The following is a 20,987-nucleotide window of genomic DNA, read 5'->3' on the forward strand; positions in this document are numbered from 1 at the left end:
ATACCTATGTAAGAATGTTGTTCATTGACTATAGCTCAGCATTCAACACCATAGTACCCTCCAAGCTCATCATTAAGCTCGAGGCCCTGGGTCTGAACCCCGCCCTGTGCAACTGTGTCCTGGACTTCCTGACGGGCCGCCCCCAGGTGGTGCAGGTAGGAAACAACATCTCCACTTCGCTGATCCTCAACACTGGGGCCCCACAAGGGTGCGTGCTCAGCCCCCTCCTGTACTCCCTGTTCACCTATGACTGCGTGGCCAAGCACGCCTCCAACTCAATCATCAAGTTTGCAGACGACACAACAGTAGTAGGCTTGATTACCAACAATGATGGGACCGCCTACAGGGAGGAGGTGAGGGCTCTGGGAGTGTGGTGCCAGGAAAATAACCTCTCAATCAACATCAACAAAACAAAGGAGATGATCATGGACTTCAGGAAACAGCAGAGGGTGCACCCCCCTATCCACATCGACAGGACCGCAGTGGAGAAGGTGGAAAGCTTCAAGTTCCTTGGCGTACACATCACCGACAAACTGAAATGGTCCACCCACGCAGACAGTGTGGTGAAGAAGGCGCAACAGAGCCTCTTCAACCTCAGAAGGCTGAAGAAATTTGGCTTATCACCTAAAACCCTCACAAACTTTTACAGATGCACAATTGAGAGCATCCTATCGGGCTGTATCACCGCCTGGTACGGCAGCTGCACCGCCCACAACCGCAGGGCTCTCCAGAGGGTGGTGCGGTCTGCCGAACGCATTACCGGGGGCAAACTACCCGCCCTCCAAGACACCTACAGCACCCGATGTCACAGGAAGGCCAAAAAGATCATTACGGACATCAACCACCCGAGCCACTGCCTGTTCACCCCGCTATCATCCAGAAGGCGAGGTCAGTACAGGTGCATCAAAGCTGGGACCGAGAGAATGAAAAACAGCTTCTATCTCAAGGCCATCAGACTGTTAAATAGCCATCACTAGCACATTAGAGGCTCCTGCTGCCTATTGAAATCACTGGCCACTTTAAGAAATGGGACACTAGTCACTTTAATAATGTTTACATATCTTGCACTACTCATCTCATATGTATATACTGCATTCTATTCTATAATATCATTCTGTATCTTAGTCCATGCCGCTCTGTCATTGCTGTCATTGCTTGTCCATATACAGTGGGGAGAACAAGTATTTGATACACTGCCGATTTTGCAGGTTTTCCTACTTACAAAGCATGTAGAGGTCTGTAATTTTTATCATAGGTACACTTCAACAGTGAAATCCAGAAAATCACATTGTATGATTTTTAAGTAATGAATTAGCATTTTATTGCATGACATAAGTATTTGATACATCAGAAAAGCAGAACTTAATATTTAATACAGAAACCTTTGTTTGCAATTACAGAGATCATACGTTTCCTGTAGGTCTTGACCAGGTTTGCACACACTGCAGCAGGGGTTTTGGCCCACTCCTCCATACAGACCTTCTCCAGATCCTTCAGGTTTCGGGGCTGTTGCTGGGCAATACGGACTTTCAGCTCCCTCCAAAGATTTTCTATTGGGTTCAGGTCTGGAGACTGGCTAGGCCACTCCAGGACCTTGAGATGCTTCTTACGGAGCCACTCCTTAGTTGCCCTGGCTGTGTGTTTCGGGTCGTTGTCATGCTGGAAGACCCAGCCACGACCCATCTTCAATGCTCTTACTGAGGGAAGGAGGTTGTTGGCCAAGATCTCGCGATACATGGCCCCATCCATCCTCCCCTCAATACGGTGCAGTCGTCCTGTCCCCTTTGCAGAAAAGCATCCCCAAAGAATGATGTTTCCACCTCCATGCTTCACGGTTGGGATGGTGTTCTTGGGGTTGTACTCATCCTTCTTCTTCCTCCAAACACAGCGAGTGGAGTTTAGACCAAAAAGCTCTATTTTTGTCTCATCAGACCACATGACCTTCTCCCATTCCTCCTTTGGATCATCCAGATGGTCATTGGCAAACTTCAGACGGGCCTGGACATGCACTGGCTTGAGCAGGGGGACCTTGCGTGCGCTGCAGGATTTTAATCCATGACGGCGTAGTGTGTTAGTAATGGTTTTCTTTGAGACTGTGGTCCCAGCTCTCTTCAGGTCATTGACCAGGTCTTGCTGTGTAGTTCTGGGCTGATCCCTCACCTTCCTCATGATCATTGATGCCCCACGAGGTGAGATCTTGCATGGAGCCCCAGACCGAGGGTGATTGACCATCATCTTGAACTTCTTCCATTTTCTAATAATTGCAGCAACAGTTGTTGCCTTCTCACCAAGCTGCTTGCCTATTGTCCTGTAGCCCATCCCAGCCTTGTGCAGGTCTACAATGTTATCCCTGATGTCCTTACACAGCTCTCTGGTCTTGGCCATTGTGGAGAGGTTGGAGTCTGTTTGATTGAGTGTGTGGACAGGTGTCTTTTATACAGGTAACGAGTTCAAACAGGTGCAGTTAATACAGGTAATGAGTGGAGAACAGGAGGGCTTCTTAAAGAAAAACTAACAGGTCTGTGAGAGCCGGAATTCTTACTGGTTGGTAGGTGATCAAATACTTATGTCATGCAATAAAATGCAAATTAATTACTTAAAAATCATACAATTTGATTTTCTGGATTTTTTTTTAAGATTCCGTCTCTCACAGTTTAAGTGTACCTATGATAAAAATTACAGACCTCTACATGATTTGTAAGTAGGAAAACCTGCAAAATCGGCAGTGTATCAAATACTTGTTCTCCCCACTGTACAGTGAGGGAAAAAAGTATTTGATCCCCTGCTGATTTTGTACGTTTGCCCACTGACAAAGAAATGATCAGTCTATAATTTTAATGGTAGGTTTATTTGAACAGTGAGAGACAGAATAACAACAAAAATCCAGAAAAACGCATGTAAAAAATGTTATAAATTGATTTGCATTTTAATGAGGGAAATACGTTTTTGACTAAAATTATGATCTGATCATTTCTTTGTCAGTGGGCAAACGTACAAAATCAGCAGGGGATCAATTACTTTTTTCCCCCACTGTATGTATATATTCTTAAATCCCATTCCTTACTTTTCTGTGTGTATTGGGTATATGTTGTGAAATTGTTAGATATTACTACACTGTCGGAGCTAGAAGCACAAGCATTTCGCTACACCCGCTATAACATCTGCTAAACACGTGTATGTGACAAATAAAATGTGATTTGATTTGACCCCATCACCCCTGCAGTCAGGGCCGTCTAAACTATAAAGTCTCCCCTTGCACTGATACATAATTGGGCTGGCCTGTTAAGTCTGTGTGTGTGTGTGTGTGTGTGTCTGTGTTTTGTCCATGTGTTGTGAAGAAGGACCTGGTGCTGTTCTCACTTTAAACCTGTGTTCTCTGTCAACCCTCCTCTTCACATCTATCTCACAGATCAGCTACTGAATAGTGAATACACACCCAGGGGAGAGAAGAGGAGAGAGGGAGGAAGGAAAGAGTAGAGGAGAGAGGGAGGAAGGAAAGAGTAGAGGAGAGAGGGAGGAAGGAAAGAGTAGAGGAGAGAGGGAGGAAGGAAAGAGTAGAGGAGAGAGGGAGGAAGGAAAGAGTAGAGGAGAGAGGGAGGAAGGAAAGAGTAGAGGAGAGAGGGAGGAAGGAAAGAGTAGAGGAGAGAGGGAGGAAGGAAAGAGTAGAGGAGAGAGGGAGGAAGGAAAGAGTAGAGGAGAGAGGGAGGAAGGAAAGAGTAGAGGAGAGAGGGAGGAAGGAAAGAGTAGAGGAGAGAGGGAGGAAGGAAAGAGTAGAGGAGAGAGGGAGGAAGGAAAGAGTAGAGGAGAGAGGGAGGAAGGAAAGAGTAGAGGAGAGAGGGAGGAAGGAAAGAGTAGAGGAGAGAGGGAGGAAGGAAAGAGTAGAGGAGAGAGGGAGGAAGGAAAGAGTAGAGGAGAGAGGGAGGAAGGAAAGAGTAGAGGAGAGAGGGAGGAAGGAAAGAGTAGAGGAGAGAGGGAGGAAGGAAAGAGTAGAGGAGAGAGGGAGGAAGGAAAGAGTAGAGGAGAGTGCTGAAATGGACTTGGGATAGAGGAGAGGATGGAAAATAACTATTCCATTAGTATGGCACGGTGCCTGAAAGTGATTGTGAGTTTAAAGGTTCATTTATATTGGAGAGACGTGGGATGACTAAGTACAATCGCTTATATGTGAATTAGAGTTTGGAGCAGTCTGACTGCTTTTATCCGATTCCCCCGGTGAATTGTGGCGTGCCACGGTGACCATCATTAATTGTGTCAGCCATGTTGGGGAAACTCTGAGGAGTCGGGAGCTAGAAATACAATCACCAGATAATCTAATAGAGAAATATCTTATTTTCTACTGTATGAGTTCAACCAGGCCCCAGCCAGTAAGAAAGACACAGACCTGCTAGGAGAGCCCAGAGCAGCCTCCAGGAACCAGACAGTAAGAAACAGACACAGACCTGCTAGGAGAGGCCAGAGCAGCCTCCCAGATCCAGACAGTAAGAAACAGACACAGACCTGCTAGGAGAGCCCAGAGCAGCCTCCCAGATCCAGCCAGTGTGTGAGTCATTTATAACCAATTACCTTCACGGCATTAAGCCATTTTAAACTGCCACGTCAGGATATTAGCTGCCATGAAACCAATGCTTCCAACTGCACCATCTGTGAGGAATCATAATCCAAACCATAAAAGAAAATATAGCCTCAAAGGTAAAGGAGGGATGGAGGGATGGCGGGATGGAGGGATGGAGGGATGGAGGGATGGAGGGATGTGGGGAGGGATGGAGGGATGGAGGGATGGAGGGAGGGAGGGATGTGGGGAGGGAGGGATGTGGGGAGGGGGGAGGGATGTGGGGAGGGAGGGAGGGATGTGGGGAGGGAGGGAGGGATGTGGGGAGGGAGGGAGGGATGTGGGGAGGGAGGGATGTGGGGAGGGATGTGGGGAGGGAGGGATGTGGGGAGGGAGGGATGGAGGGAGGGAGGGATAGAGGGATGGAGGGAGGGAGGGATGTGGGGAGGGATGGAGGCAGGGAGGGAGGAGGGGCATTTTCTTATTTTTCCTTCTGTGGCAAGTTCACACAAAAGAGCTCCTTCTTTATCCTAGGGACGCTGTGCAAATACCTGCGGGATGAAATCAAACCCCTCCGAGAATTATATTAGCGATTTAACCCTGCCAGCCGCCCGGTCGCATATTTCCTCTTTATTTTTATAACGGCGGTGAAACTCCATTACTCTGGTTCTCTAAAAGAGACTTAATTTAAATCCCAGAAAGAACCTGAATTCAGGAGGAGGGAGGGAGTTAGGGAGGAAGGGAGTTAGAGAGGGAGGGAGGGAGTTAGGGAGGAAGGGAGGGGGGGAGGGAGAGGTGGCCAGGTAAAAGAGAAGGTGTGCATGTTGAAGGCTTACTCAAGCTCTGGAATAATAATTGACTTTTCATTCTCTTGGTCTAGCACATGGGGAGAGGAGGAAGGTTGAGGGGGGTGGACACTGCAGTGGGGAGGTTGGGGGAAGGAGGGGGTAGTTTGGGGTAGTTCGAGGATCAGCACACGAGTTTCCACTGAAAAGCCCATAAACGTCTTTAAAAAATGAGGGGGATTTCAGAACCCCCTAACCTCCCTCCCTCTCCTCTATTCCTGTCCTAAACCCCCCACCCACCCCTCCAGCCGAGCGTATGCTAAAATCCCAAATGACTAGCAGACTCCACAGACCGCATTTCAACTGTCAGAATGCCTGGACCACGTTCGAGTTCAGGTTCCTCTGACGGAGCGAGTGGTCACGTCTCCCACCCCTCCTCCCGCAACCCCCCACCTGGGATTTATAAAACCTAACCTTGAGCTCACCGGCCCCGGTCTGCTCACCAACCTTTTGACCACAACCGTGAGTTTTGGACCGTGATTTTCTGAGTAAACCCCTCTCCACTAGCCAGAACTCAAAAAAATATAAAACTACTGTTGGGCCAACACAGGCCTAACATAAACACAACCTTTTCTCAACTTCTTGCCTGCTCTTGTTTGGAGCATCTGTCCCTAATCCTCAGAGCAGCACTTCATCTGTGTTTGATTTTAGCATTCGAGCCGAGGGGGAAGAAGGGTGGACTGTTCTCTCCTTTATGGTAGAGAGAGGACTGTTCTCTCCTTTATGGTAGAGAGAGGACTGTTCTCTCCTTTATGGTAGAGAGAGGACTGTTCTCTCCTTTATGGTAGAGAGAGGACTGTTCTCTCCTTTATGGTAGAGAGAGGACTGTTCTCTCCTTTATGGTAGAGAGAGGACTGTTCTCTCCTTTATGGTAGAGAGAGAGGACTGTTCTCTCCTTTATGGTAGAGAGAGAGGGTCTCCTTTATGGTAGAGAGAGGACTGTTCTCTCCTTTATGGTAGAGAGAGATGGTCTCCTTTATGGTAGAGAGAGATGGACTCCTTTATGGTAGAGAGAGAGATGATCTCCTTTATGGTAGAGAGAGAGGGTCTCCTTTATGGTAGAGAGAGATGGTCTCCTTTATGGTAGAGAGAGAGAGGGTCTCCTTTATGGTAAAGAGAGAGGGTCTCCTTTATGGTAGAGAGAGAAATGGTCTCCTTTATGGTAGAGAGAGAGAGGGTCTCCTTTATGGTAGAGAGAGAGCGGGTCTCCTTTATGGTAGAGAGAGAGATGATCTCCTTTATGGTAGAGAGAGATGGTCTCCTTTATGGTAGAGAGAGAGAGGGTCTCCTTTATGGTAAAGAGAGATGGGCTCCTTTATGGTAGAGAGAGAGAGGGTATCCTTTATTGTAGAGAGAGAGAGGGTCTCTGAGTTTGGATCGATTACACCGGGTGCCCGACCCCGGATAACACACGATGCTCACACAAACACACTGTAGACAGAGTCACACAGTCTCAGGCACGACACCGGCCAACATACATTAGACACACAGCGACTAGGGCCATGGTCTCAGGAATGACCCCGGCACACACACAGAGCAAGGAAGAGGGGAAAGGTGCAAACCGGAGGAGGGCTAGTCCCATTGTTGTCACCTCAAAGCTGGCCAGGATAGGTCTGGCATCCCCGCCCAAAATACCACCACTCCAACTTCTCCCACCCCCAACAATGACTTCTATAATACCCCCTTCATCCAAGCCACAACTAGACCCATAATCAAACCCAAACCTTCAACCAACCACCGACCCTCACTTCTATAAGACCCCTTCATCTATCACACTTAGACCAACTAAACCAAAGCCCAGCCTGAGACCCCCACCCCCAAAACCAGACTTAAACCCCCCACCACACACACATACAGCTCTGACAGAGAAGTCTCTCAGCACTGCTGCCTCGGAGGAAGAGGCCTTTAAATAACCTGTGACTTGGTTAAGAAAACACTTAGGTCAGCTCTCCAGGTACAGCCTCTGTCTCTCTCTGTGTGTGTGTGTCTGTGGCCCTGTCGCCGTCTGTGTGTGTGTGTGTGTGTGTGTGTGTCTGTGCCCCTGTCTCCGTCTTCGTCTGTGTGTGTGTGTGTGTGTGTGTGTGTGCATATGTGTAGGCAAGATAATGTGTGTGTGCCGAGAGGAGCAGAACATTCCCAGTGACTGCAGACAATGAAGAAATCTAAAACCCTGGCTGTGTTTAGTCAGTTCAGTCATGCTGCATCCATACCAAATGACCCTCGCTGATCACCCTGTCAGCTGAATGGCACATTTACCAGTTCATATATAGTGCAGGCACTACGCATCATTACAGCACTACCCTAGTTAACCCTGTACCAACAATCCCCTAACCCAGCTTGTGGGTGTGTGTGTGTAACAGGAAGCTGACAGGAAACGCAGCTAGCCCAGGTAATCGCCATGACGTCGCCATGCAGTTTTACTGAACAAGCTGGTTGTAATTGAGTCCAATTGTAAAATTCACTGATTGCAACCGGGCCAGAAGGTCCTATTAAAGTCCTTATAATTACCTTTATGGAAAGAGAGAGAGAGAGAGAGAGAGAGAGAGAGAGAGAGAGAGAGAGAGAGAGAGCAAGAGAGAGATGGACAAAGAGAGAGAGAGAGCGAGATGGACAAAGAGAGTGAAAGAGAGAGAGAGAGAGAGAAACTTTAGGGGAAAAGAAAGGGGGACAAGAAGAGAGCAAGAGCACGATGCTAAACGCTCCACTCCTGATAGAAATCTGATCACTGACTTGAAAATGGCTCTAATGGCTGCCTTCTTCTAGCAGTAAAAACACCCAGAACCCTCTCATGCTCATCACCCACAAACCAACCCCAGTTTCTCCAATCTCCTTTTTCTCCAACTCATTTCCCTACATCATTCCTCGTCCAAGTTCTATTCCCCAAAAGCTAGCTTAAATGGAGTAGCAAGAGAGAGAGAGAAAGAGAGAGAGAAGTGAAAGAGAGAAAGAGATAGAAGTGAAAGAGAGAAAAGTGAAAGAGAGAAAGAGAGAGAGAAAGAGAAAGAGCGAGAGAGAAAGAGAGAGAGAGAAAGAGAGAGAGAGAGAAAGAGAGAGAGAAAGAGAGAGAAAGCGAGAACAAGAGAGAGAAAGAGAGAGAGAAAGAGAGAGAAAGCGAGAACAAGAGAGAGAGAGAGAGAGAGAGAGAGAAAGAGAGAGAGAGAGAGAAAGAGAGAGAGAGAGAGAGAAAGAGAGAGAGAGAGAGAGAAAGAGAGAGAGAGAAAGAGAGAGAAAGCGAAGTGAAAGAGAGGGAGAGGGAGAGAGAGAGAGAGAGCGAGAGAAAGAGAGAGCGAGAGAAAGAGAGAGAGAGAGAGAGAGAGAGAGAGAGAGAGAGAGAGAGTATGTCTACACCATGATTTTCTAAAGCAAACAGTCCTACCGAACTGTGACACAACACAGCCAACCTGATAGTAGCCAGCGCGATGCTTGGATTACACCCATTAAGCACAGTACATTAAATGAAAAGCAGTCGTGGTAAAAATAAATAAAGGACAAATCCCTCTTTATCTGAATCTCAGGCCCAATAAATACACTGTTAGGATATTTGACTCTGGTTTCCAGGATTGGTTTCAGAATCAACACAGTAGTGTGGTTGGGTAGAGTACGTTCATCATCCTACAGACTCAGGGTTGTGTTCATTAAGGCAAATGTACCAAAACGTTTTGCAACATGAAAAAGAAAATGCATTTCTTATTGGACATGCTCACATAGTACCTCCCCTTTTCATTCTGTTTTGTACCGTTTTCTTCCATTTGGTGCCTACTGAACATGACCCAGAGCTGTGCCCTTAAGTGTCATGTTGGAGAGTTAGACCCGAAGTGATGCCATGTTGGGGAGTTAGATCCAGAAAACTATACACCATGAGAACAGAAAAGAGAGAGGACTGGTAGCGATCAAGCTACAACTCATTTAAACAGTCATGAAGGCCATAGGGCAGGGGTATTCAACTCTTACCCTATGAGGTCAGGAGCCTGCTGGTTTTCTGTTCTACCTGATAATTAATTACACCCACCTGGTGTGCCAGGTCTAAATCAGTCCCTGATTAGAGGGGAACAATGAAAAAACGCAGCGGAACTGGCTTCCAGGTCCAGAATTGAGTTTGAGGGTCATAGGGGATGTTTGTGCATGCGTGTGTCGCATCATGCGCAACAGTACAGCCCCACACTAGGTTTCCCCTCTTGCTAGTGGTGTATATCACAGCCAACAGCCTGCATAGAGATTTATAATAACAGACAAACAATGACCCATCTCCCCCACAGCCCTGTTATCAACCATCTATAAACAGATCATAACAATCAATAAACAATTAATAACAATGAATAATGATGACGCACTCAATGTGTTGCGCTTGGAGCCAAAACAGACTGAAGTCACCACATACACCATGGTTGTATTCATTAGTGCACACTGTAGCGAAACCTTGTGCAACGGAAAACTAAAAGAAGTGTGTTATTGGATAGGTTCACATAGTACCTTCCCGTTTTGCCCCGTTTTCTTCCATTTCTGAAGTGATGCCATGTTGGGGAGTTAGACCCAGAAAACTATACACCATGAGAACAGAAAAGAGAGAGGACTGGTAGCGATCAAGCTACAACTCATTTAAACAGTCATGAAGGCCATAGGGCAGGGGTATGCAACTCTTACCCTATGAGGTCAGGAGCCTGCTGGTTTTCTGTTCTACCTGATAATTAATTACACCCACCTGGTGTGCCAGGTCTAAATCAGTCCCTGATTAGAGGGGAACAATGAAAAAACGCAGCGGAACTGGCTTCCAGGTCCAGAATTGAGTTTGAGGTCATAGGGGATGTTTGTAGGAGATTAGCTTGAGAGAGAAACGGAGACTTGGGTTTGAAAGAGAAGTTTGGACAGGGAGCACAGAGAGGCCTGGAATAGGAGGATGGAGGGTGAGATGTATGGCGAAAGGGAAGGGGGGGTTGAGAGAGGGAAAGAGAGGGAGAAGGCAGAGGGAGAGAGAAAGAGCGAGACAGACAGACAGACAGACAGAGGGAGAACGAGAGAAAGAACGAGAGAAAGAGAGAGACAGACAGAGAGAAAGAGAGAGACAGACAGAGAGAAAGAGAGAGACAGACAGAGAGAAAGAGAGAGACAGACAGAGAGAAAGAGAGAGACAGACAGAGAGAAAGAGAGACAGGCAGAGAGAAAGCGAGAGAAACAAGACATCTAAGCCAGTCTGTCCAGTCTACTGATTGGCTATATGGGTATCTGTTTTCTATCAGATGTGGGCTAGTAGCATCTGGAGGGGAAGTGGCCTTGGGAATGACAGCCAACTGACTGAGACAGCAACTGGACCCCTCCCACAAACGAGAGCACTCAACCATGACCATCAGTCAAATCACTGGGAAGCTATTGGGCTAGCTGCTAGGCTATAAATGGACATGTTGAAGCAATAAGAGTGGGGCTTTTCCAAGATGGCAGGTCAGTTGAGCTAAAGGTCAAGGGTCAAGGGATGCTACAATTATGTCCATTCCAAATGTCTGACTTAAGTCCATTATGTTCAATCAAAAGTATTAGCAACAGTTATAGACATATTTTTCCTATGGACAAAAACAAAAATAAAGAGATGGTGTTTCTGATGTCTGTCAGATAGACAGTGAGAATGTGTTGACAAAGAGAGAGAGAGAGAGAGAGAGAGAGAGAGAGAGAGAGAGAACTGTAATGCTTACTGTTAATATTTATTGTTTATTTCACTTTTGTTTACTATCTACTTCACTTGCTTTGGCAATGTTAACATACGTTTCCCATGCCAATAAAGCCCTTAAATTGAAATTGAATTGAATTGAGAACAGACAGGGAGAATGTGCAGTGGCAGCTTGTAACCAGATGAGAAGGAGTAGAGCTCCTCACACCAATGACTGATTCTTCACACAGGTGGTTGCTCTCCTAGTCTCCTAGGCCCACCACACCCACACAGTCAGTTGACAGAGGCTGAGCAAACAGACATTTCTCGCCCTAAAGAAGAAAATAAGAGACTAGGAGACAAACACACATACCTCATAACAAGCTCCCAGTTAATGATTGTGTGTTCAGTACCTCCGGGAAACAGCGTTTTAGTGGAAAAAAACACATTCCTAACTCCATTTCTAACAGGTTTTTGACACCTCAATAAAGACAAATGTGCTTATACCAAAATAACTTCTGAAATAGTATTTGATTGTGATATTTAGAAGCCCAGGAAAAATTGTAAAAGAGCTGACGTCCACCACTTGTGGTCACTGTAGGCTGCTACAGGCCCTCAAAACAGCTTTGGAAAAAAAGGGCTACATTTTACTTACCAAAACACATTTAGCATACCACTTTATGAAATTTGAGTGTTCACTATAGAGCTGATTTGGAGAGCCGAAAATATATTTGATTTCTACAGTCAATACCTGAGGAGACCATCAGACCACCACAAGGAGATTCCAGACATCCAGAGGCTTACAGGAAGGCTGATATCTTTTTCATTCAAACTGACAGCAAATGGAGGAGAACTGGAGATGAGTTGCTAAGTGGGAATGGCAGGAGGAGGGAGGTAGGGAGAGAGGGAGGGAGAGAGGTGGATGGAAGAATGGATGGAGGGAGGAACGGAGAGAGGGAGAGCGCAAAGGAGGGAGGGAGGGACGGAGGGAGGGAGACGGAAAGAGAGGGGCTGGAAAGATGGATAGACCTCTTGCTGTGTAAACTCCCAAACGACTCTCACAAAAACACAGATCAGGAATATTCCGATCAGTGGCATTCTGAGGAGAATGGAGAACGTCTCTCTGTGTTGTGTGCTAGCCCTCTGAACCAGTAAAAAAAACTGTAACAATGTCACAGCTATAACTGTCCCTGTAAAAGTGCTTCACAGTTCACACATCTCAAACTCACCCCATCCATAAACACACACCCGCACGCTTGCGCACACACCCCTCATCCACCTCCACAGTACAGTTACTTTGTGACAGGTTGGGCCTGGGTAACCAGACAAACTCCAGTCCTGAAGAACTGACCCAAGGATCAGAACCAATACCCTTGCTACCATAGCAGTGGCACAACACAGCAACGAAGCAGCACAAACACCTCTCTCTGTCCCCCTCACAAACCTCTCTCTCTCTCTCTCTCTCTCTCTCACACACACACACAGAAGAACACTGTGACAGAGGTACTCTAGCACCCCTCCTCCTTCCTCCCTCGTTCCCTCTCTCCCTCCGGAGCCCAGACACGCTCCCTCTCTCCTCCGGTCCTCAGCATCGGCATTTGGAAAAATAAACGCAGGGAGCAGAGGATTTGGAGAGGTCAGAGGAGGGATTGAGGGAGGCTGGGGGCCAATGTGTGTGTGTTTATCACACCATGGGGAACAGTTCATTCCTATTCTGGCTTTCCCTGCTCCTCCAGCGAGTGACATATCATACTAGTCTGTGTGTGTGCTTTCTTGCAGACACGTGAGCATGCGTGCGTGTGCGCGCACTGCTACTATGACCTATAACCCCTCACCCCGTCCCCTGCCCAGACAGACACACTTGTCTCTGAGAGGACAGAGGAAAGGAAGAGGGGCTCCTCTGTTTGGGACAGGAACCAGGAAATGCTCGGAATGTAGAGAGGTACCGTCATAAGTCTGGGGGGTCCGACATCTCAGCATTCTAAGGGTGTGTCCTAAATGGCACTCTATTCCATATAGAGCCCTATGGGCCCTGGTCAAAAATAGTGTACTACATAGGGAATATAGGGTGCCATTTGGGACGCAGCCTTAAACAAGTAGGGGCCTAGATCCAAGCCACACGCATCCGGCATAGGCTAAAGTGCAGTTTGTGCACATACCACAACAGGCTGGACAGTAAATGTACACTGAACATGAAGACTCACACACACTGTGAACACACTACATATCATAGATGTCCAGCTCTCATCCGTGGCAAATTGGGTGGGGGGCCTGCTTCTGCACACTCCAACACATACTTATATATGCATGTGCCTGTGCGCACGCACACACACACGCACACAGAGCAGGCCTATGGCAAGGCCCACACACACACACACTCCCAACACACACAGACACATACAGCCAGACAAACAGCAGGGTCACTGTGTACTCACCCGTTGGAGGTGCCCAGGTTGGCAGAGCCCAGAGAGGATCCCAGCTTCCTGCTGTCCCACAGTCTCACCTCCCGACCACGCATCTGAACATACAATCATGTAGAATTTAATAAATCCACTTTATAACACACACATGGGCAAACACAAGCCCACACGCACGTACACGCGCACACACACACACAACTATGCATCTGAACATACAATCATGTCAAAACACACAAACAAAATCACACACACACTTAAAACTGTGTGTAGTAATGTTGTCACCTGATCGAAGCCGGTGGTCAGTATGTGGTCAGAGTCCTTGACCCAGAGGATTCGAGAGTCCTTGTTACTCTGAAGTCCCTGGGCACTCTGTAGAGACACACAGGAGGACACAGAGTTAGACTGAATACCTGGGTTAGGTTAAGGTCACAGACAGAGAGGCTATGAGGGAGAGACACATTGAGCAACATGTTATGGTTAAGAGTCATGATGTTTTATAGCAATATGACTCAGAAACCTCATGGACATCATAGTTAAAGTAGTAGAGATGAATACATCACAGTGACAGTATTAGAGGTAAAGACATCATAGTTACAGTATTAGAGGTAAAGACATCATAGTTACAGTATTAGAGGTAAAGACATCATAGTTACAGTATTAGAGGTAAAGACATCATAGTTACAGTATTAGAGGTAAAGACATCATAGTTACAGTATTAGAGGTAAAGACATCATAGTTACAGTATTAGAGGTAAAGACATCATAGTTACAGTATTAGAGGTAAAGACATCATAGTTACAGTATTAGAGGTAAAGACATCATAGTTACAGTATTAGAGGTAAAGAAATCATAGTTACAGTATTAGAGGTAAAGATATCATAGTTACAGTATTAGAGGTAAAGACATCATAGTGACAGTATTAGAGGTAAAGACATCATAGTTACAGTATTAGAGGTAAAGACATCATAGTTACAGTATTAGAGGTAAAGACATCATAGTTACAGTATTAGAGGTAAAGACATCATAGTTACAGTATTAGAGGTAAAGACATCATAGTTACAGTATTAGAGGTAAAGACATCATAGTTACAGTATTAGAGGTGAAGACATCATAGTTACAGTATTAGAGGTGAAGACATCATAGTGACAGTATTAGAGGTAAAGACATCATAGTGACAGTATTAGAGGTAAAGACATCATAGTGACAGTATTAGAGGTAAAGACATCATAGTGACAGTATTAGAGGTAAAGACATCATAGTTACAGTATTAGAGGTAAAGACATCATAGTTACAGTATTAGAGGTGAAGACATCATAGTTACAGTATTAGAGGTAAAGACATCATAGTTACAGTAGTAGAGGTAAAGATAATAGTTGTTACCATTATGCTGTTGTGCATTTACCGCTATACGTCTTGCACATATACAGTACCATTCAAAAGTTTGGACACACCTACCTAAAAAGGGTTTTTCTTTATTTTTACTATGTTCTACATTGTAGAATAATAGTGAAGACATCAACACTATGAAATAACCAAAAAAAGTGTTAAACAAATCAAAATATATTTTAGATTCTTCAAAGTAGCCACATTTTGTCTTGATGACAGCTTTGCACACTCTTGGCATTCTCTCAACCAGCTTCACGAGGAATTGCCTTTCCAACAGTCTTGAAGGAGTTCCCACATATGCTGAGCACTTGTTGGCTGCTTTTCCTTCACTCTGCGGTCTAACTCATCCCAAACCATCTCAATTGAGTTGAGGTCGGGTGATTGTAGAGGCCAGGTCATCTGATGCAGCACGCCATCACTCTCCTTGGTCAAATAGCCCTTACACAGCCTGGAGGTGTGTTTTGGGTCATTGTCCGGTTGAAAAACAAATTATATTCCCACTAAGCGCAAACCAGATGGGATGGCGTATTGCTGCAGAATGCTGTGGTAGCCATGCTGGTTAAGTGTGCCTTGAATTCTAAATAAATCACAGACAGTGTCACCAGCAAAGCACCCCCACACCATCACACCTCCTCCTCCATGCTTCACGATGGGAACCACACATGCGGAGATCATCCGTTCACCTACTCTACGTAGGACAGATTATCACCGGTCTAATGTCCATTGCTCTTGTTTCTTGGCCCAAGCAAGTCTCTTCTTCTTATTGGTGTCCTTTAGTAGTTTCTTTGCAGCAATTTGACCATTAAGGCCTGATTCACACAGTGTCTGTTACTTGTTACTCTGTAAAGCATTTATTAGGGCTGCAATCTGAGGTGCAGTTAACTCTAATGAACTTATCCTCTGCTGCAGAGGTAACACTGGGTCTTCCTTTCCTGTGGCGGTCCTCATGAGAGCCAGTTTCATCATAGCGCTTGATGGTATTTGCGACCACACTTGAAGAAACTTTCAAAGTTCTTGATGTCTTAAAATAATGATGGACTGTCATTTCTCTTTGCTTATTTGAGCTGTTCTTGCCATAATATGGACTTGGTATTTTACCAAATAGGGCTATCTTCTTTATACCACCCCTACCTTGTTTAACACTTTTTTGGTTACTACATGATTCCATTTGTGTTATTTCATAGTTTTAATATCTTCACTATTATTCTACATTGTAGAAAATAGTACAAATAAAGAAAAACCCTGGAGTGAGTAGGTGTGTCCAAACTTTTGAATGGTACTGTACGTGTTGTTGACAGGGAAGGATGGTGTGTGAGATCAACATAAAGATAATGACTAACAATGAGACATCATCTCAAAGTGATGAGACGTCATCTCAGAGTGATGAGACGTCATCTCAAAGGAGGACAGCCTGGAGTGGACAGTGACGACAGAGTGACTGACAGATTGACTCATCCAAAGTGGAGGGGAAAACAAGAGACTGTTCTCTAGTCCTGCTTGTGAGAGATCCACAAAGGACAAACCGGGTGTTGTCCCAATGAAATAATGAATGAATGAATGAATGGCTTGTTATTGTTGATAAACCAGACTAGGTGACTTCTGCCCCCGAGACCAGGTTCTATTACTGCTATGACTGTCTCTATGTTACTGAAACACTTCTACCATGGAAATTGGTGTCAAAACAACCTTGTTAGAACGTTAAAACAACATTGTTGCAACAATAGACAATGTTAGACAGGGGTGCTGCTGCCCTGAAACTGATACAGGGTCAGGGAAGAGGAAGGATGACTAACAACTGAGGTTAGCTTTTGCTTAACGGTACAGTAGCTTAGGTGTCACAACAATGTTGTGAAAATGTTAGACATGGTTCCTGCTCCCTTGACACTGATACAGTGAAGAGGAAGGGTGACTAACAACGGAGGTTAGTTTAACGTTACAGTAGGTGTCACAACATATATGCCTAAAGAACTTCAGTTGAAACGTTGTTAGAATGTTATTCAGGGTTGCTGCTCCCCTGATATGGGGTCAGGGAAATGGAAGGGTGACTAACAACTGAGGTTAGGTTGGCCTAACGATATAGAAGCTATAGCCGATTTTGCAGGTTTTCCTACTTACAAAGCATGTAGAGGTCTGTAATTTTTATCATAGGTACACTTCAATGGTGAGAGACGGAATCTAAAACAAAAATTAAGAAAATCACATTGTATGATTTTTAAGTAATTAATTTGCATTTTATTGCATGACATAAGTATTTGATACATCAGAAAAGCAGAACTTAATATTTGGTACAGAAACCTTTTTTTGCAATTACAGAGATCATACGTTTCCTGTAGGTCTTGACCAGGTTTGCACACACTGCAGCAGGGATTTTGGCCCACTCCTCCATACAGACCTTCTCCAGATCCTTCAGGTTTCGGGGCTGTCGCTGGGCAATACAGACTTTCAGCTCCCTCCAAAGATTTTCTATTGGGTTCAGGTCTGGAGACTGGCTAGGCCACTCCAGGACCTTGAGATGCTTCTTACTCCTTAGTTGCCCTGGCTGTGTGTTTCGGGTCGTTGTCATGCTGGAAGACCCAGCCACGACCCATCTTCAATGCTCTTACTGAGGGAAGGAGGATGTTGGCCAAGATCTCGCGATACATGGCCCCATCCATCCTCCCCTCAATACGGTGCAGTCGTCCTGTCCCCTTTGCAGAAAAGCATCCCCAAAGAATGATGTTTCCACCTCCATGCTTCACGGTTGGGATGGTGTTCTTGGGGTTGTACTCATCCTTCTTCTTCCTCCAAACACGGCGAGTGGAGTTTAGCCCAAAAAGCTCTATTTTCTGTCTCATCAGACCACATGACCTTCTCCCATTCCTCCTCTGGATCATCCAGATGGTCATTGGCAAACTTCAGACGGGCCTGGACATGCGCTGGCTTGAGCAGGGGGACCTTGCGTGCGCTGCAGGATTTTAATCCATGACGGCGTAGTGTGTTACTAATGGTTTTCTTTGAGACTGTGGTCCCAGCTCTCTTCAGGTCATTGACCAGGTCCTGCCGTGTAGTTCTGGGCTGATCCCTCACCTTCCTCATGATCATTGATGCCCCACAAGGTGAGATATTGCATGGAGCCCCAGACCGAGGGTGATTGACCGTCATCTTGAACTTCTTCAATTTTCTAATAATTGCGGCAACAGTTGTTGCCTTCTCACCAAGCTGCTTGCCTATTGTCCTGTAGCCCATCTCAGCCTTGTGCAGGTCTACAATTTTATCCCTGATGTCCTTACACAGCTCTCTGGTCTTGGCCTTTGTGGAGAGGTTGGAGTCTGTTTGATTGAGTGTGTGGACAGGTGTCTTTTATACAGGTAACGAGTTCAAACAGGTGCAGTTAATACAGGTAATGAGTGGAGAACAGGAGTGCTTCTTAAAGAAAAACTAACAGGTCTGTGAGAGCCGGAATTCTTACTGGTTGGTAGGTGATCAAATACTTATGTCATGCAATAAAATGCTAATTAATTACTTAAAAATCATACAATGTGATTTTCTGGAGTTTTGTTTTAGATTCCGTCTCTCACAGTTGAAGTGTACCTATGATAAAAATGACAGACCTCTACATGCTTTGTAAGTAGGAAAACCTGCAAAATCGGCAGTGTATCAAATACTTGTTCTCCCCACTGTACGTCTACAGATCTTTAAGGCTGAAAAACACAGACCTTCTCAGAGGCCCCTATGCATGAATGCAGGCCTTTGTCTGTGCGTGTGTGTGCTCATCCATGTATGTGTGTGTCTTCCCATATCTGCCTGCGTGTGTGTGTTTGTGTGTGTACTGTACTCCAGTTACACTGAGAGCCTCCTCTGGGCTTTGAGTTAACAGGCTCAGTGGAACAGGCACAGTTTCCACAGAGCAGGCCGCCGGCCTTGTCCCCCCAAATTACTGTTGTCATTTCTACCACCCGTCTGTCGCTGTGCCAACCCTTGGAGGAGCGTGACACCACAGCTGTGCAACAATAAGGAGAGGGTTTACACGTGTGTGTGCTGTGTGTGGTGACGTCTCTAAACAGGGTAGTCACCGCTCGGCGCTTGCACAGCGACATTAAATCGGCTCGTTGCAGGCAGAGGAAAAACAAACACGGGGAAAACCCGAGCTGCCGTGTAGTTAGAGTGACAAGGCCTCTCACTGTGAACTGCGGGAACCCCCCATCCAAGAAAATGGTTGAATCCCAAGGCTATTTGTCATGTATGAGACTGAACCAACAGGTTGAAGAAAACAGGGGGTGCAAATGGAGGAGAGAAAAAACAAACCTGGGGGAAAATCCGACCAGCCGTGTAGTGCAGAGCTTCTAGATTAAAGTTAGAGTGGCAGGCCAGGCCAGGCCTCACTGTGGGAAATGGCAAGTGGGAACATCCCCATTTTAAAATGTGAGGCAGTCCCCAAGGCCATCCATCACATATGAGACTGAACCAACAGGTTAAAGAAAATGGGCGTGAAAATGAGCTCAAAGAGCTCTCCACATGTGCAGGGTGGGACCCATCACAAATATGGGCCCTATCAGGTCTAATTACAAGCCCACTTCCCCTCCTCTCTTCCCCTCCTCTCTTCCCCTCCTCTCTTCCCCCTCTCCGCTCTTCCCCCTCTCCGCTCTTCCTCTCTGACGTCTTCCTCACCACACTCCCAGCCTCGTGGTTTGGGGATGAAGAGCTGAGGGGATAGAAACAGGTCTGGTTCATCTTTACTTCTTCATCTAAACGCTTCACTTCTTTCTTTTCTCCATGGCTCTTCCTCCACTGGTTACATATGGAGGACAAATGACACACACACTCAAAGAGAGAAGTACACACACACACATCCAATCAAATAGTCAAAACACACTAATGTGCACACACAATCCTTCAACCATTTATAGATCTGGTTGGTTGCAGAGTAATTCAACATGTAAAGAAATGTCATAATTGACCGATTCTAGAAGCTCAAGGCCTTGCGAGGGGATAGGTCGGTACAGGGAGGTGGATGTTAATTAGACTTTGGAAATGTGTTCTCTATTGATTTCAATGGAAAGGAATCCTAGTCGGGCCTCTCCCTCTCCCCTGGGCCATCACACCACTCAACACACTGTATACAACCAAACCAAAACAAAGGACTTGAGCCAGTTCAACACACCAGGCCAAGGCTGTGTGTGTGTGTGTGTGTGTGTAGCTGCTTCTGCTCCTACTATCTTCCTGTCCAAATCAATGTAGCATGGTGCATAGATCATCATCATGGTTACAGGTTTGACTGTGTGTTTGGGCCACACTCGAGGTTAAAGTTAAATTTATTACACCTGACTGTGAAGCGTGTAGAATTTGCTACATATGCTTCACACATGAGAACACACACACACTTCAATAAAGTGTTCTTTAAAGGAAATCCTCAGATGTATTGTACTGTAAGAGATCTCTGGGAGGGGAAATATATCTCGGAGCAGCATACCAGGCCTTGTATCCAACACCATCTGTGAGGTACAGTGGGGAAAAAAATTATTTAGTCAGCCACCAATTGTGCAAGTTCTCCCACTTAAAAAGATGAGAGAGGCCTGTAATTTTCATCATAGGTACACGTCAACTATGACAGACAAAATGAGAAAGAAAATCCAGAAAATCACATTGTAGGATTTTTAATGAATTTTTTTGCAAATTATGGTGGAAAATAAGTATTTGGTCAATAACAAAAGTTTCTCAATACTTTGTTATATAGCCTTTGTTGGCAATGACACAGGTCAAACGTTTTCTGTAAGTCTTCACAAGGTTTTCACACACTGTTGCTGGTATTTTGGCCCATTCCTCCATGCAGCTCTCCTCTAGAGCAGTGATGTTTTGGGGCTGTCGCTGGGCAACACAGACTTTCAACTCCCTCCAAAGATTTTCTATGGGGTTGAGATCTGGAGACTGGCTAGGCCACTCCAGGACCTTGAAATGCTTCTTACGAAGCCACTCCTTCGTTGCCCGGGCAGTGTGTTTGGGATCATTGTCATGCTGAAAGACCCAGCCACGTTTCATCTTCAATGCCCTTGCTGATGGAAGGAGGTTTTCACTCAAAATCTCACGATACATGACCCCATTCATTCTTTCCTTTACACGGTTCAGTTGTCCTGGTCCCTTTGCAGAAAAACAGCCCCAAAGCATGATGTTTCCACC

At 45.8% G+C, this 20,987-nt stretch overlaps 1 protein-coding gene across 1 annotated transcript in view; it reads right to left on the reverse strand.

Moving 5' to 3' along the window:
* Positions 1-13,460: 13,460 nt before the first annotated feature.
* Positions 13,461-20,987, reverse strand: part of LOC311139825 (coronin-7-like) — a gene marked incomplete at its 3' end in the record, with an annotated part of 77,133 nt that continues 69,606 nt past the window's right edge. The window contains exons 8-9 of the mRNA XM_084174801.1: positions 13,732-13,818; positions 13,461-13,547 (exon numbers count right to left, since the gene is read on the reverse strand). Coding sequence (XP_084030927.1) covers positions 13,461-13,547; positions 13,732-13,818 — 174 coding nt within the window. The remainder of the gene's footprint in view (positions 13,548-13,731; positions 13,819-20,987) is intronic.

Source organism: Coregonus lavaretus, assembly GCF_964263955.1.
Source record: "Coregonus lavaretus genome assembly, chromosome: 2".
NCBI classification, from domain to species: domain Eukaryota; kingdom Metazoa; phylum Chordata; class Actinopteri; order Salmoniformes; family Salmonidae; genus Coregonus; species Coregonus lavaretus.